Genomic DNA, 14932 nt, shown 5'->3' on the forward strand with positions numbered 1-14932 from the left:
TGGAAAAGACGAGACCAAAAAGTAAAGACGTCCCTGTTTCTTCCTTTCGAAGCCCTCTTGGAGGTTCTTCTGTACGTTAACCCTTCACGTCGTTCGGCTACCAACAACTCTGGGAACGTCACTCTTTCCCCCTCCTTTCGATTCAAGGCCAAGATGACTTGAAACTTCTTTCTTGAATCTGCAAGTTTCTCTTCGTCGCCTTCTTCACCTTCTCTACCTTCTCTTCGCGGGCAGTGCCCTTTTCTTTTCCATTCGGTCTCCCTCTCAGCTGCGCTGCTTCATCAAATCTGTGTCTCGACGACCTAGTTTCATACTTTTGTGACTTTTCCCTCGACCGTAGACTCGGATTTATTAGCACTTGACCAACAATCAACGTACCAACCTAACTGTTTACTCATTACCAAACTCAAAATGGTCTCTCCTATGGGCACTCTCAGGAGGTAGGTTATCAATTCTGAAAGGCAGAATAAGTGATGGCGAGACTAAGTGAACGCATAGGCGCGCGATTCGCCGCCCGAGATACATCAGAGACGATCTGCAGATTGAGGTCCGCGATGACAAGGGCGAAATCTCATCCGACGATGAAGATTCCCCGTCGCCCAAGAGCACCACATTTCCACCCGGCGCGAGACCAACGGCGCCCCCTCCGCCACCGGCGGTTGGAGTGGCTCCGCCTGCCGTTCTCAACCCCGCCAACCCGACAGATACGGAGAGCAGCACATCGAGCGATTCCCCCTCGCCCACGTCCACTGAGTTCCCGAGACCGACTGAGCCTCCGCGCGGCCCGCAACGCGGAGAAACCGGAGCTACGCCTTTTGCTTCCTCCATTAGCACCACGACTGAATCATCAAGCTCAACTAAGACTCTTCCCACTGCCATCCCGAACAGCCGCAGTACCACCAGCTTCGATTCGCAACCGACAGGGGGTACGACCAGGGGAGGCAATGAGACGGGCCTAGGGAACGACAGGTCTGATGACATTGGATGGACGCCGACTGCGATTGCGTTTGGGACCATTGGTATGTTATCTAACAGCTCATCACTGCCGTCGAGGGTCGACGCCACGTCTTGACGAAGACCTAATCTAACCGCACTCACAGCCATCGCTGCCCTCTTCCTCGTCATTGGCGTCGGCATCTGGTGGTGCCTCCGCTACCGAAAGCGCCGTCAAGCACGCCACCTCTACGAACGAAGCATCTCTCCCGACAATCATCAATATTGGGATCCCTCATCAACCTTCTCACCTCCCACCATGCCTGCCGCCCGTCCATCCCGCCGCTCACCCTCAAGCATCTTTGCCGAACTCATGGGCCACGCCTACGCCGCAGAGAATGGCAGTGCAGGAAACGGAACGTACGGTAACGACCGCAACTCGCTTACACCCCAAGGCTACCTCGACGAGAAGAGATACGATCCGGCTCGCCAGCTCCCGATTCTCGAGCCCGCGCCTGTCGCCCAGCCCAACGTCCGAAACTCCATCGCCAGCTGGATCCGTCGCCACCACCCGCTCAAGTTGAACCCGATGTCCGGCCGGAGCAGCATGTATTCCACCCGCAGCGGCTTCGGCGCCAGCACGAACAATGTCAACACCCCGCCAGTCCCCAATGTACCAGACGCCTACCGCAGCACCGATCAAGTGCAACAATCCGGTCTTGCTCCTCCGCCTCAGCAGCGCTATGCGCCGTCTAGCCATTACGATACCGGGACCCCTTCAACCGATTACAACACCAACTCCCTCTTATCTCTGTACCAAACTCAGCCACCCCAGCAACCCGGTCAACAGCAAGCCCCGGCAGCTCCGTGGCTTCAGGACCCACCACCGGTCGTCTTCGGCGAGCGCGGCGTCTCCATGGCCCCGACCGAAGCGACCGAAAGCACCTGGCGCAGCTGGGGCGGTGGCGTAAACAACCCGCCTCAACACCAGCAACAAGCGCCGCCCGAGACTCCGCGCAAGGGCTGGATCGAGAAGTGTATCAAGTTTGGAGGTTTGAAATAATTGGACTTGTACAAATGAGCAAAAAGGACATGGTTGCTGCGACTAGTTACTTACACCCCCACGCCTGCGACACCGCAAAACCCGATACCATAGTGTTAAATACCTGTTTCGAGTGTGCATATTGAGCGAACATACCAAACCGTACATACAAAATTGAGGTTACACGAGATCTGATGAGACTCGTTGACAATGATCTGACGCCCCAAGCTTGCCCAGGAACATCATTAAGTTCTCATCGGTAGTAACACCGGCTGGCGTGCCTCAGATGTCATGAGACTACCATTGTGCAGCCATTACGGGCGCGCCACTGCTGATTGTCAATGAAGCAACCAATCAACACAGTGCTCGATATGTGTCAGATGATCATCATCACTATCACAGGAATCTAGGTGGCTGAAATCATCGCTCGGCAGAAGAATCAGGCTCTCACCGAAAATGTGGCCTTTGGCACCTAGCATCTCTCCTGCCGCGACTTCACGTGGAGCTCTAGTAACTATCGTGAAACCACAATCAACAACACAAACATCTGCACAAACATCCGCTTTTCGAAGTGCCGTCCTGCCTCTTCCTTCGTAAGTCTCGAGAGTCATCATCCACGGCGATCAGACAAGCTGCTCGAAACAATGCTAATAACTTGGTTTTCAAAATTGCCAAGACCTTCAGATATGTGTAAACAACGATGGCGGATGCATTACTCTTGCGGCTGTGGCTACTATGAGACGGAATGGCAGACTATTGAGTGCAGCAGGACACGACTTCACATCAACACCACCTACACAGGTGACGCCGGGATCTGCATGGCATGCGATGAAGATCCAGCTTGAGCAGCATTGCAATTTCATGTACGAGTGCACCTCACAATCAATTTCGTCGCTTCATTGTTGTTTCGCCTAGCGATCAGACGTGAACTCGAGTTCTTCATTTTCGCTCGAGCCGAATATTTCGGCAAGTGTTTTGAGAAGTCTTCATACTTACCTCACTTCGTACCAGCGATACAGTTCCCCATTGTGTGCGGCCTCTGCCCATCCAAAGCAGCCCTCAACTCCGTCTCAAAGTCTTTACACCAAGCTTCCTTCCCATACACAGGCTTCCACCCCAACTTCTCCCTTGCCACAGTTCCTTTTGTTTTACGATGCCCAGCATACCCAGTCTCAGCAACATCCATATTCCCAGCACACGTCTCCGCCGCCTCCTCAAGGCTGACGTTCCTAACAATCTTCTCCCGCGGTCCGTCTTTCTTGGGAAGATTTCCAGTGGCAAACGCGATATCAAGACACTTTCGCGGGATATCAATCGTCAACGTCCTGCCCACAACTGGGAACATAATCCCCTTCTTGCCCTTGGGAACATTGACCCCACCACGCTCGATGATGTCTAGAACACACAGAACGTAGAGGTCTGCAAGGTCGGAGACGTGAACGTAGTCGATACAGCCCGTCTCATCACCCAACGTCAATCCACAGCCGTTTTTGAGCACATAGCTCGTCATTATGGGGATCATCAACCCCGCCTTGTTGAAGAGCCCTGAGCCGGGCCCGAAGATGCAAGGTGATTGAATACTGACTGCGTTGACGCCGAGTTCGTCCCCGACTCGGAGCACGACTAGTTCTGCGGTTCTTTGAGGGTATGGATCTTTGGCGTCTTCGGCTTCTTCAAACTCATACACCTTCTCGGCAAAGGCGTCCTCATATTCAGCATTTGGCCTGTTCACTCCAGTCAAGGGCTTATCGGCGATATTGGAAGCGCCCGACGTGTGAATGATCCAGACCGGTCGTCCTCCGTTCCAATCCTTGCGTTTAGCGAGACCGCGAACGAAGGCCTCTGCCGAGGGTGGGTGAAACCCCGAGCCTGCGTTGATCACGATGTCATGCTCAGAGGCAAGGGCTGTCAGGGCCAAAGTATCGTCGTACGAGACGATGGACACAAGCTTCACAAGTGAACCATATGAGTCCGTAAGTTTTGCTGCGCGGTCTGGGCCGCCGCGGACTGGTATCGTGATCGGAGAGGAAGAGGTGATGATAGAGGTGAGAGAAGGGTGCTTGAGGAGGTAGTGGAGGGCAGACCCGCCAACGTAACCGGTTGCACCGCTCAGAAGGATCTTTGGTGGCGGGTTCGAAGCCATCATGATGATTAGATAGATGAGAAGCCAGTTTCAAGCTAGCAGTTCAAGACAAATGAGGTGGCCGTTTCGTCTAGAGACTGAGCAAGAATTCAACCTTCACATAGGTAGACGGACACACCAGCTTCAAAGATGACTGCAGTAGAGAAGACATCCTTCGGACTGGAGGGGCTCCTCATTGTCCCCCAACATTGCAGACCGCTAGGAACGCTCACAGACACTCAAAAACACTCAACCAACAGACCCTCGATTCTTGGCGCCGCTGAAGAATCCATGGACCCTGGAGACAATCGATCAATCACCGCCAAGGGGCCGCCGGACCGGACTCCGCGCTCCGCTCCCGCGACCCAACTCTGCAAGCTTTTGTGTCATTGCAGTACGTCTTTCTCCACTTCCAAGGGTTGCACTTGCTGGTTTAGGATGGTGTGATGCATGAATGTTGTTGGTGAACCAACAGGTTGAGCAGCACCAACATTCACTTGGACTTTCCCATGACCAACTTCTACTGTAGGGAACATTTCGGGCATCAATTTGGTAAGCTCTCCGCTTGATGTCGTAAGATCCCGAGCCCGAGGTTTGTGTGATAGTAAACCTCGTTATGATTCGCCGAAGCTGGTTCAAGGTTTCGGATCGCCTAGAGTTCAAGCCTTATCCTGAATGTTTGATCACAGATCGGACCTCGCTTCGGTAACTTTGTGAACTTGACGTCCATTCAAGCTAGTAGATGGCTTGTTTACAATTCTTCTATTAACCCTCGCAATATGAAGCGGCCTTTTATAGGCCAATCTTTGCTGCAAGATAGTGAACCGCAACCTTCGTAGTAAGGGCCAGAATGCCGGTGGCAGGGATTTTGTCGTCATCCGAACGCCTCTGCCAGCCAAGCTCGAACGGCAGTCTCTCGTTCTCTGTGGGAGTTGACGTTAGCTTTCTCGAGGGCTTCAGCGATAGCAAGCTATACTTACCAAAGAAGTACTCAACCCAGGCCCTGTTGGCGTTTCCATCGTCATAGTCCCCAAAAAGACCAAGATACATGGCTGTTTGTCCCAACGAGTTGGTGTATCCGTCAAGTGGCAGCTTGTACTCTGGGTTGATCTTCTCTGCACTCTTCTGCCTTGCAACGAGCGCCTTAGCGGCATCGCTGATGGAGATTGTTTCTGAAGGCCAGTATGACTTGGTCTCGTCAAATATCGTCTGGTTGAAGGACCAGTTGTCGCCAAAGTAGATGTCCGCTCGACTCAACGACGCGTCGTGCTCAATAAGATTGTGCTTGTTCAAGTCGTTGAGGTGGAAGGTGTCTTTGTTTCCGGTTGATGATGCCTCGAGAGCTTTGTTCCCTTGGAGGCGGAAGAAGAGTTTTGCGTCCTCGCGGAGGTTGAGCCCGGTATGCATGCCTTCGATGAGTGCGTCGACGGAGATGTTTTGGCCGTTTCGGGGGAGGTAGCCGTGGTTTGCGAGACTGTTCAGAAGGGGGCATGGGGCGCGGCCTAGGAATGTTACCGAGGTTAGTCGTGATGTCACCTACGGACCGCTAGCTGAGTTCTCTACTCACGATCGTTCGATCCTGGTGTCTGCCACGCATGATCGGCATCTTGACACAGAACCGATGTTGTGAAAAGGGCGAGAGATAAAAGAGTGACGCGCATCTTGGCTAGGCAAAACCAACAACACGAACAAACGAACGACTGGTAGTTAGATGCGAAAGGACGGACTAGACAAAGTGATCTGCAGGATTCAGCAACAAATGGGCATCCAGATTCTAGATATGTTTCTGCCTTGATCGGCGGCAAGACCGATTTTGACCGGGGGACACATCCAGATCAGGAAAGAGACACGGGCCACCCCGGGCTGCCCGATGGCCGGCTCCACGGCCGAGGACCGAATTGCGATGCGGGTGGATCGGGACCCCGTATTCTGGAAATTACTTCAACTTAAATTTAGTGCAACATCAGGCAAGTAGCCACACACGGAGTCCGAATTACTCATCTTTTTGACTCGTGATGATCCACCACCTTCTGCTTTCAGCATATATGCACCTTTATGTATGCGGTTGTGAACGAATTCGGACTCTTGAGATTGCCGCTCTGCCTTTGGGGGCTGTTTAACCCATTCTTGATGCCGTCTATCTACCGAAAGTCCGTCCAGCGCCGTCGACGGCAGCCCGTTTTAGCTACATCAACACAAACCGTTGCATTTCATAGGTGTGGAAAGCATCAACACTGGTCGCATAGTTGTTCTCATGATGAATCAAACCTGTATTACCTCAAAGCCATGCACGCAAAGCTTTACGGCTTGGTAGTCTGAGGGCATGCATCCTAGCACATGGCCAAGCATGCGACGTAGCCTACTTGCTTCACGCTGATAAACTGATCTTACACTGCTATGTACGTCTGCACTTATGCGCCTCTCAAGGGGCAGAAAACCAGAGGTCAACAAATAGCATATCGAATAAATACGTTATTAGAACGTCTACTCGTCGCTGTTAAGCAGCACCATGCTAACATAATCGAATCAAAATGATGAGTGAGTGGCGGGGTGACATGCAGGCAGGCCGAGTGGGATTACATGCAACATGATCTACCTATTAATGTGCCCAGCTGCGCGCCCCGGTGCCCTCCCATTGCTACCAAATGGCCGTATCCATGGCCAAACACGCCATGCCCCCGCCCTTGAGGTGTAAGTTGTCGGTCTCGACAACTTCATGCCCCCCCCCCCCCTCCGTGCCAACGAATCCATTTCCAGAACTTGCCATCGCAATGTCAGATCCTCTCTCTATCACAGGCAGCATCGCTAGTATAGTCCAACTATCCGCATCCGTCTTCTAGCAGGTCTCCAAGTTCATAAAAGATGCTAAAAGAGCTAAAAAGACCGTCAAAGTGTTAGTATCCCTATTACAGGGTAGTTAGTTCGAACCGTAGGTTAATAAAAAGATTAATTAAACTATATAAATTTTTATATAAATATAAAAAAAAAGTTCTAATTATAAGTTAAGCTAGTTACGATAATTATAAATAGGGCCCTTAATTAGCCCTTATATAGTTAGCTATATACCGTAATTAAATTAAATTTCTAATTTAATATTAACTTTTTTTTTTTTATTAATTTACTTATTATAATTAAAGATATAATTTAACCTCGGGCCCGTTTATTAAATTATTTCCTTTTTTTTTTTTTTTTTACTCTTTTTATATAACTTATCCTTCTATTTATATATTAACTTTTCTATTATTTACGAATTATTTTAACCCTTTATTAAGTATTACTTTTATAAAAGCGTTAATAAGGTTATTATTATTATTAATTTAATAAATCTTAAAAATCTCGCGCCTTTTATATAATTACTTAAAAACTATAATATTAATTATAAGCCTTTTTTTTTATTATTCCTAATTTAATAAAGTATTTATATAATAAATAAGAATTAGTATAAATAACTATTAAGATTAGTAAAAAGTTAAGTTAATTAATAATCCTCTTTAATATTATTAAAATCGTATAAGCAAGGTTAATATTATTAACTATACTATAAACTTTAAATATTAATATACTTCTTATTACCTACTTATTTTTAATTAATAAGTAATAAATTATATTACTATATATAATAAATTCGCTCTTATTTATACTCTTATTAACTAAGATAATAATATACCCTAATTACGAAATAAGGTCGTTATTATTTATAAATAACTTATTAATAAAAATATAGAGCTTATTAATAATAAAGTTAATTAAGTAATAAACGAGGCCTCGATCGAGATTTATTTATTATTATTTAAGCTACTTATTAAATACCTCGACGTTTTATTTATTTAGTTCTATAATTTACGCTATTTTAGTATAATTAAAAGTTACTTCGGGCTAGTATATACTTATAATATATACCCCTTATATAAGCTTAGTTTTATATTACTTTTTAATATTAATTATATTTAAGTTAACGAGGTTAATTTTTTTACTCTACCCCTTTTATTAAAAAATAATAGTTTCCTTTTTAATTATAAAAATCCTATTATTAAACGCTAATAAGTTATTTATTATAAAAACCTCTTTTAGTTTCGTTATAAATCCTATTTTTTAAAGCTTTTTATTCTCTTTTTTTATAAAATTAATATTAAATAAGCTTAATATATTATTAATCTATATAGTGGTTTTTTTCTAGCTTTATAGGTATAAAAGATCGACCTTAACGGGATTACGCTTTTAAAAAAAATTATATAATACGGTATACTTTTTAACTATATAATATATATAATATACCCTAAGTACGTGCTTAACGTAATATAGTAATTTTAATACGAAAACTATTATATAATTTAGGATAAGTAAGCTACCCTCTTTAGCTACTTATTAATAATAAGCTAAGTAATATACTTATATAATAGCGCTAGTTAAAAAGGTCGATAGTAGAGGTTAGCTATAATAATTAGCCGTAATAGTTAGCCGTAATAGTTAGAGGTAGCCTTCCTTAACTATAGAGGTTCTAAACTTTAATAGTAATATAGAGGTTTTTAAAAAAAGGGCTAAATAAGCTAATATCTACTACTTTTTAGAGCTCGTAAAGATTCTTTCTATCCTTATTATTTTTAATATTACCTAAAGCTACTCTCTATTTAAACTAAACAAATTTACTAAATAAATTTATTAAATAAACTTATTAATATATAAACTACTACTCTACTTTTAGTATATAGTTAGTAATTAGTAAGCTAAAAATACCCGTTAATAAATTTACCCCTCTCGGGCTAGGCGCCCTCGGCTAGCTTAATACTATAGCTATCGTAGCTAATATAAGTACGCTTAAAGATTAGCGAAGTACTTTTTAATAATATAAAATTTAGCTAGGTAATAATACGAATATTATAAATAGCTAGGCTAATACGGACGTTAAAATTTAGTATATTAATATTAATTTAAAAATTATATTTTATAGAGCTAAAAATCCCTTTAATACGGGCTATATTATAAACGTAAAGGAATATATAAAGGGCCCCTTAACCCTTAATAAAAAGGAGTATATAATACGGGATCTAGCTATTTATATGGGCTAGTACTAAGAGGTTTTATATATATTAAAATAGGTATAGCTCGCCCTCTAAACAGCTAGAACTTAGAAAATTATAAAAGAAGGTCGGGAGCTATTAATAAAAAGAAGATAACGGTCGAGTTAGTTAACTATTTTAATTAGTAGTTAGGTATAGAGCGTAATATACCTAGTTTTCCCTAATATATAATATACGGTACGGCCCCGGCGGATTACTCCGTTAGGGGGATATTATTAATCTATATTTTAATAATTTTAAATTATTTATTTTTGAATTTAGAAATTAATAAGTATAGGTCGTACGTAAATATAATTATTAATAATTAATTAATATAAAAATCGTAATATATAGCCTATTAATAAGTACTTAATTTTATAAACCTATATAGTAGTTTAAGTACTTTAATAATCGTACTTTCTAAGTACTTACTAGCTATTTTCTTTAGTAAATAGGCTAGGATTTTTTTTATAAGCCCTATAACTAATTAAGTATAGGCCTAAGTAATATTATAGTTCTAAATCTCGTATCCCTTTTTTTATAATAATATTATTAATACTATTATTACTTATTAGCTATAGTACTATACTATAAATAATTAAGTAAGTAGCGTCGCCTTTTTAATATTACTATACCCCTATATTATATACTTAGATTTCTTATATAATTAGGGTATTCTTTTTTTTTTAATTTTACGTACTATTCGTAATTTAAATATATAAAGATTTTTATATAGTGGTTTTTTTCTAGCTTTATAGGCATAAAAGATCGACCTTAACGGGATTATACTTTTAAAAAAAATTATATAATATAGTATACTTTTTAACTATATAATATGCGTAATGTACCCTAAGTACGTACTTAACGTAATATAGTAATTTTAATATAAAAACTACTATATAATTTAGGATAAGTAAGCTACCCTGCGGCGGCGCTAGTTAAAAAAGTTAACGGTAAAGGTCGGCTATAATAGTTAGCCATAATAGTCGGTCGTAATAGTTAGAGGCGGCCCTTAACCGTAAAGGTTCTAAATTTTAATAGTAACGTAGAGGTTTTTAGAAAAAGGGCTAAATAGGCTAATATCTACTACTCAGAACTCGTAAAGATTTTTTTTATTCTTATCGCTTTTAATATTACCCAAAGCTCTATTTAAACTAAACAAATCTACTAAATAAATCTACTAAATAAATCTACTAAATAAACCTATTAATATATAAACTACTACTCTACTCCTAGTATATAGTTAGTAATTAGTAGGCTAGAACTCTAAAGATGCCTATCGATAAGTCTACCCCTCTCGGGCTAGGTGCCCTCGGCTAGCTCAACGCTATAGCTATCGTAGCTAACGTAAGTATGCCTAAGGATTAGTAAAGTACTTTTTAATAATACGGAATTTAGCTAGGTAATAGTACGAATATTATAAATAGCCGGGCTAATACGGATATTAAAATCCGGTATATTAATATTAATTTAAAAATTATATTTTACGGAGCTAAAAATCCCTTTAATATAGGTTATATTATAAATATAAAGGAATATATAAGGGGCCCCCTAATTTTTAATAAAAAAGAGTATATAATATAAGATCTAGTTACTTACGTAAGCTAGTATTAAGAGGTCTTATATATATTAAAATAAGTATAACTTACCCTTTAAATAGTTAAAACTTAGAGGACTACGGGGGAAGGTCGGGAGTTAATAAAAAAAAAAATAACGGTTAAGTTAGTTAATTTTAATTAGTAATTAGGTATAGAGCGCAATATACTTAGTTTTCCCTAATACGTAATATACGGTACGGCCCTAGTAAATTGCTCCGTCGGGGGAATAAAGATTTTTATATTTTTTTAAAATTATAGTAGATAAATTAATAAACCCTTTAATCGTATAGAGTATTTATTTTAATAAAATCTAATCCCTTATATAGCTTTTTAATAATTATAATAATACCTTTCTTATATAGTTTAATTACTAGCTTAAAATCGGCTTTTTTTTTTACTATATAAAAAGTATTAATTACCTCGTTATTAGTAATAAATTATTATATTAGGGCTTATTATTATAATCTTTTACGCTATTTTATTAATAATATTAGTACCCTTTTAATAATTTTCTTTTTCTTATTATTTATTAATATTATTATAACGATTTTATTAAAAATAATTTCCCCCCGACGGAGCAATCCGCCGGGGCCGTACTGTATATTACGTATTAAGGAAAACTAAGTATATTACGCTCTATACTTAACTACTAATTAAAATAGTAGTTAACCGACTCGACTATTATCTCCCTTTTATTAATAACTCCTAACCTTCTACCGCCCGCTTATAAAGCGAGCTTTACCTACTTTAATACGTATAGGACCTCTTAATATTAACCTATATAAGTAGCTAAGTCTAATATAATTTATTTTTTTATATAAGTATTATTATTACTTAGGGGGTCCTATAAGAGTTATTTAAAGCGCCGGCTTATTACCCTAACCCTATATACCTCTAGCCTATTTATTATAACTATTATAACTAGGTTAATATTAATATACTAGATCTTAATATCCGTACTAGCCTAGTTATTTACGGTATTTATAATATTACTTAGCTAAATTCCGTACTATTAAAAAGTACTTTACTATTTTTTAAGTATATTTACGTTAGTTATAATAGCTATAGCGTCGAGCTAGCTAAAGAGGGCGCCTAGCCCGAGAGGGGCAGACTTATTAATAAGCATTTTTAAAAAGTTCTAGCTTACTAATTATTAACTATATACTAGGAGAGTAGGTTCTTATTGAGGTAGTAGTTTATATATTAATAAGTTTATTTAGTAGATTTATTTAGTAAATTTGTTTAGTAAATTTATTTAGTAAATTTATTTAGTTTAAATAGAGAGCAGTTTTAGGTAATATTAGAAGCGATAAAGATAAAAAGAATTTTTACGAGCTTTATAAATATTAGCCTATTTAGCCCTTTTTTTAAAAACCTCTATGTTATTATTAAAGTTTAGAACCTTTATAATTAAGGGCCGTTTCTAATTATTATAACTAATTATTATAACTAACTATTATAGCTAATTATTACGGCTAACCTTTATTATTAACCTTTCTAACTAGTACTACTACGTAAGTATATTACTTAGCTTATTATTAATAAGTAACTAAAAAGGGTAGCTTACCTATCCCGAATTAAATAGCGGTTTTTATATTAAAATTATTATATTATATTAAGCGTATACTTAGGATATATTATACGTATTATATAATTAAAAAGTATATTATATTATATAATTTCTCTTAAAAACGTAATCCCGTTAAGATCGATCTTTTATATTTATAAAGCTAAAAAAAAAAACCACTATATTAAAAATAATCTTTTATACCTCTACTATAAGTTATATAGTTTCCCTTAGCTCTTTTTCTTTTTATAAATTAAAAATTACTTTAATAAAATCTATATAATATAATCTAACTATAATAATTAATATTTTAAATAACTAGTTATAATTTCTTATAATTATATAAGAGCGCTTATTAATAAAAATTAATTTATATAGCTTAGCCTATTACTAAGTAATTTTATACTAAACTTATATATCCGAATTTAGGAATATATTTAAATTAGCCCCTATATTAGGCCTATTACGTATAATAATTATCTTATTAACTTATTTTTTTATACTTATTTTACGTAATACCCGTATTATTTTTTTAATTACTTAGGCCCGTTAGCTTATATTTAATAATAATAGCGAGGCTAAGGTCGTTCTTAAATATATTTTAAATATTAAAACTATTAATATAAAATTATTAGGTCCTATAGTATTATTATATAGTAGTTTTTTTTTCCGGCTTTATAAATATAAAAAATCGACCTTAACGGGATTACGCTTTTAAAGGAAATTATACAATATAATATACTTTTTAATTATATAATATACGTAATATATCTTAAATACGCGCTTAACATAATATAATAATTTCGATACGAAAATTACTATTTAATTTAAGATAAGTAAGCTGCCCTCTTTAGTTACTTATTAATAATAAGCTAAATAATATATTTATATAGTAGTACTAACTAAAAAAGTTAATAATAGAAGTCGGCCGTAATAATTAGTTATAATAGTTAGTTATAATAATCGGTTATAATAGTTAGAGGCGGCCCTTAACTATAGAGGTTCTAAACTTTAATAATAACGTAGAGGTTTTTAAAAAAAGGGCTAAATAGGCTAATATTTATTACTTTTTATACTAGAGCTTATAAAGATTTTTTTTATTCTTATCGCTTTTAATATTACCTAAAGCTACTTTTTATTTAAACTAAATAAATTTATTAAATAAATTTACTAAATAAATCTACTAAATAAATTTACTAAATAAACTTATTAATATATAAACTAAGTTAAATAACTAGTTAAGAAGTTAGCTAGTTAAAATACTACCTCAATAAGAACTTATTTTATTCTTAGTATATAATTAGTAATTAATAAGCTAGAACTCTTTAAAAATACCCGTTAATAAGTCTACCCCTCTCGGGCTAAGCGCCCTTTTTAGCTAGCTTAACGCTATAACTATTATAATTAATATAAATATATTTAAAAAATAGTAAAGTACTTTTTAATAATACGGAATTTAGCTAAGTAATATTATAAATATTATAAATAGCTAAGTTAATATAAATATTAAGATCTAATATATTAATACTAGCTTAGTTATAATAATTATAATAAATAAGTTAAAAGTATATAAAGTTAGAGTAATAAGTTAGCGCTTTAAATAACTCTTATAGGACCCCCTAGGTAATAATAATATTTATATAAAAAAATAGATTATACTAAACTTAGTTATTTACGTAAGTTAGTATTAAGAGGTCCTATATACGTTAGAGTAAATAAAGCTCGCTTTATAAGCGGGTAGTAAAAAGTTAGGAGCTATTTTAATTAGTAGTTAAGTATAGAGCGTATTATACCTAGTTTTCCCTAATACGTAATATATAGTACGGCCCCGGTAGATTGCTCTATCGGGGGGCTATAGTATTATTATAATATTTAAGTACTATTTAGAAGTATTTATTATTAGTAAAATCGGGATTTTCTTTTTTAATAATTTTAAACGCCCTTTTTAGTTACTAATATACCCTTTTTACTTTTTTAATATTATAATACGCTTTTATAAGTACGATTTTTAGCTATATATTATAAGCCATCGTATTTTTTTTAAATTTTATTAACTTAAAACTTATATTAACGTTAGTTTTAATACTATTTAGTAGTCCTTAGTATATATCGATCTAGCTTTTTTATAAAACTATTTATACTATTTTTATTTATAAATCTTAAAAGAATTACCCCACCTAAAATAATATAACCTTGTTAATTATATATAAGACCGGTCGACTATTTAAATAAAAAATATTAATAACGATTTCCTAATTAAAATTAAGCTTATTACGTAATTTAAATTTAAATTTACGTAAATTTTACGTATTTATTTAGTATTAGTAATATACTTTCGTTAATTATTCTAGCGCCCCTATTTTGATATTATTATTACCTAATTACTTTAGGAGGTTATATAGCCTCGTAATTAATAAGTACCTAATTACTTTAAGAGGTTATATAGCCTCGTAATTAATAAGTACCCAAATCTCTAATATAATTATTTAAGCTTATTTTTTATTAAATAATTAATTAACTTCGTATCGTTAATAAGCTTTATAAACGCGTACCCCTATCGTTGTTTAACTATTTTAAAGTACTTATTATTAAAAATTCTATTCTTCGTATTAT

General features: G+C 37.0%; 3 protein-coding genes across 3 annotated transcripts; 1 reads left to right on the forward strand and 2 right to left on the reverse strand.

Moving 5' to 3' along the window:
• Positions 1-411: 411 nt before the first annotated feature.
• On the forward strand, positions 412-1996 carry CCOS01_10904 (uncharacterized protein; the record flags this gene model as incomplete). Its single annotated transcript, XM_060459057.1, has 3 exons — positions 412-440; positions 499-1019; positions 1101-1996. The coding sequence occupies 3 exons, from the start codon at positions 412-414 to the stop codon at positions 1994-1996; spliced, it is 1446 nt and encodes a 481-aa protein (XP_060310859.1).
• Positions 1997-2972: 976 nt separating this feature from the next.
• Positions 2973-4121, reverse strand: CCOS01_10905 (NAD dependent epimerase/dehydratase; the record flags this gene model as incomplete). The annotated part of the gene is made up of 1 exon (XM_060459058.1): positions 2973-4121. The coding sequence occupies one exon, from the start codon at positions 4119-4121 to the stop codon at positions 2973-2975; it is 1149 nt and encodes a 382-aa protein (XP_060310860.1).
• A 768-nt stretch (positions 4122-4889) lies between these two features.
• On the reverse strand, positions 4890-5758 carry CCOS01_10906 (uncharacterized protein; the record flags this gene model as incomplete). The annotated part of the gene is made up of 3 exons (XM_060459059.1): positions 4890-5020; positions 5078-5599; positions 5665-5758. 3 exons carry the CDS (start codon positions 5756-5758, stop codon positions 4890-4892), a joined length of 747 nt encoding a protein of 248 aa, XP_060310861.1.
• Between the last annotated feature and the right edge of the window lie 9174 nt (positions 5759-14932).

The sequence above is a fragment of the Colletotrichum costaricense genome (assembly GCF_030867565.1).
Source record: "Colletotrichum costaricense strain IMI 309622 chromosome Unknown Scaffold_11.1, whole genome shotgun sequence".
NCBI lineage: Eukaryota > Fungi > Ascomycota > Sordariomycetes > Glomerellales > Glomerellaceae > Colletotrichum > Colletotrichum costaricense.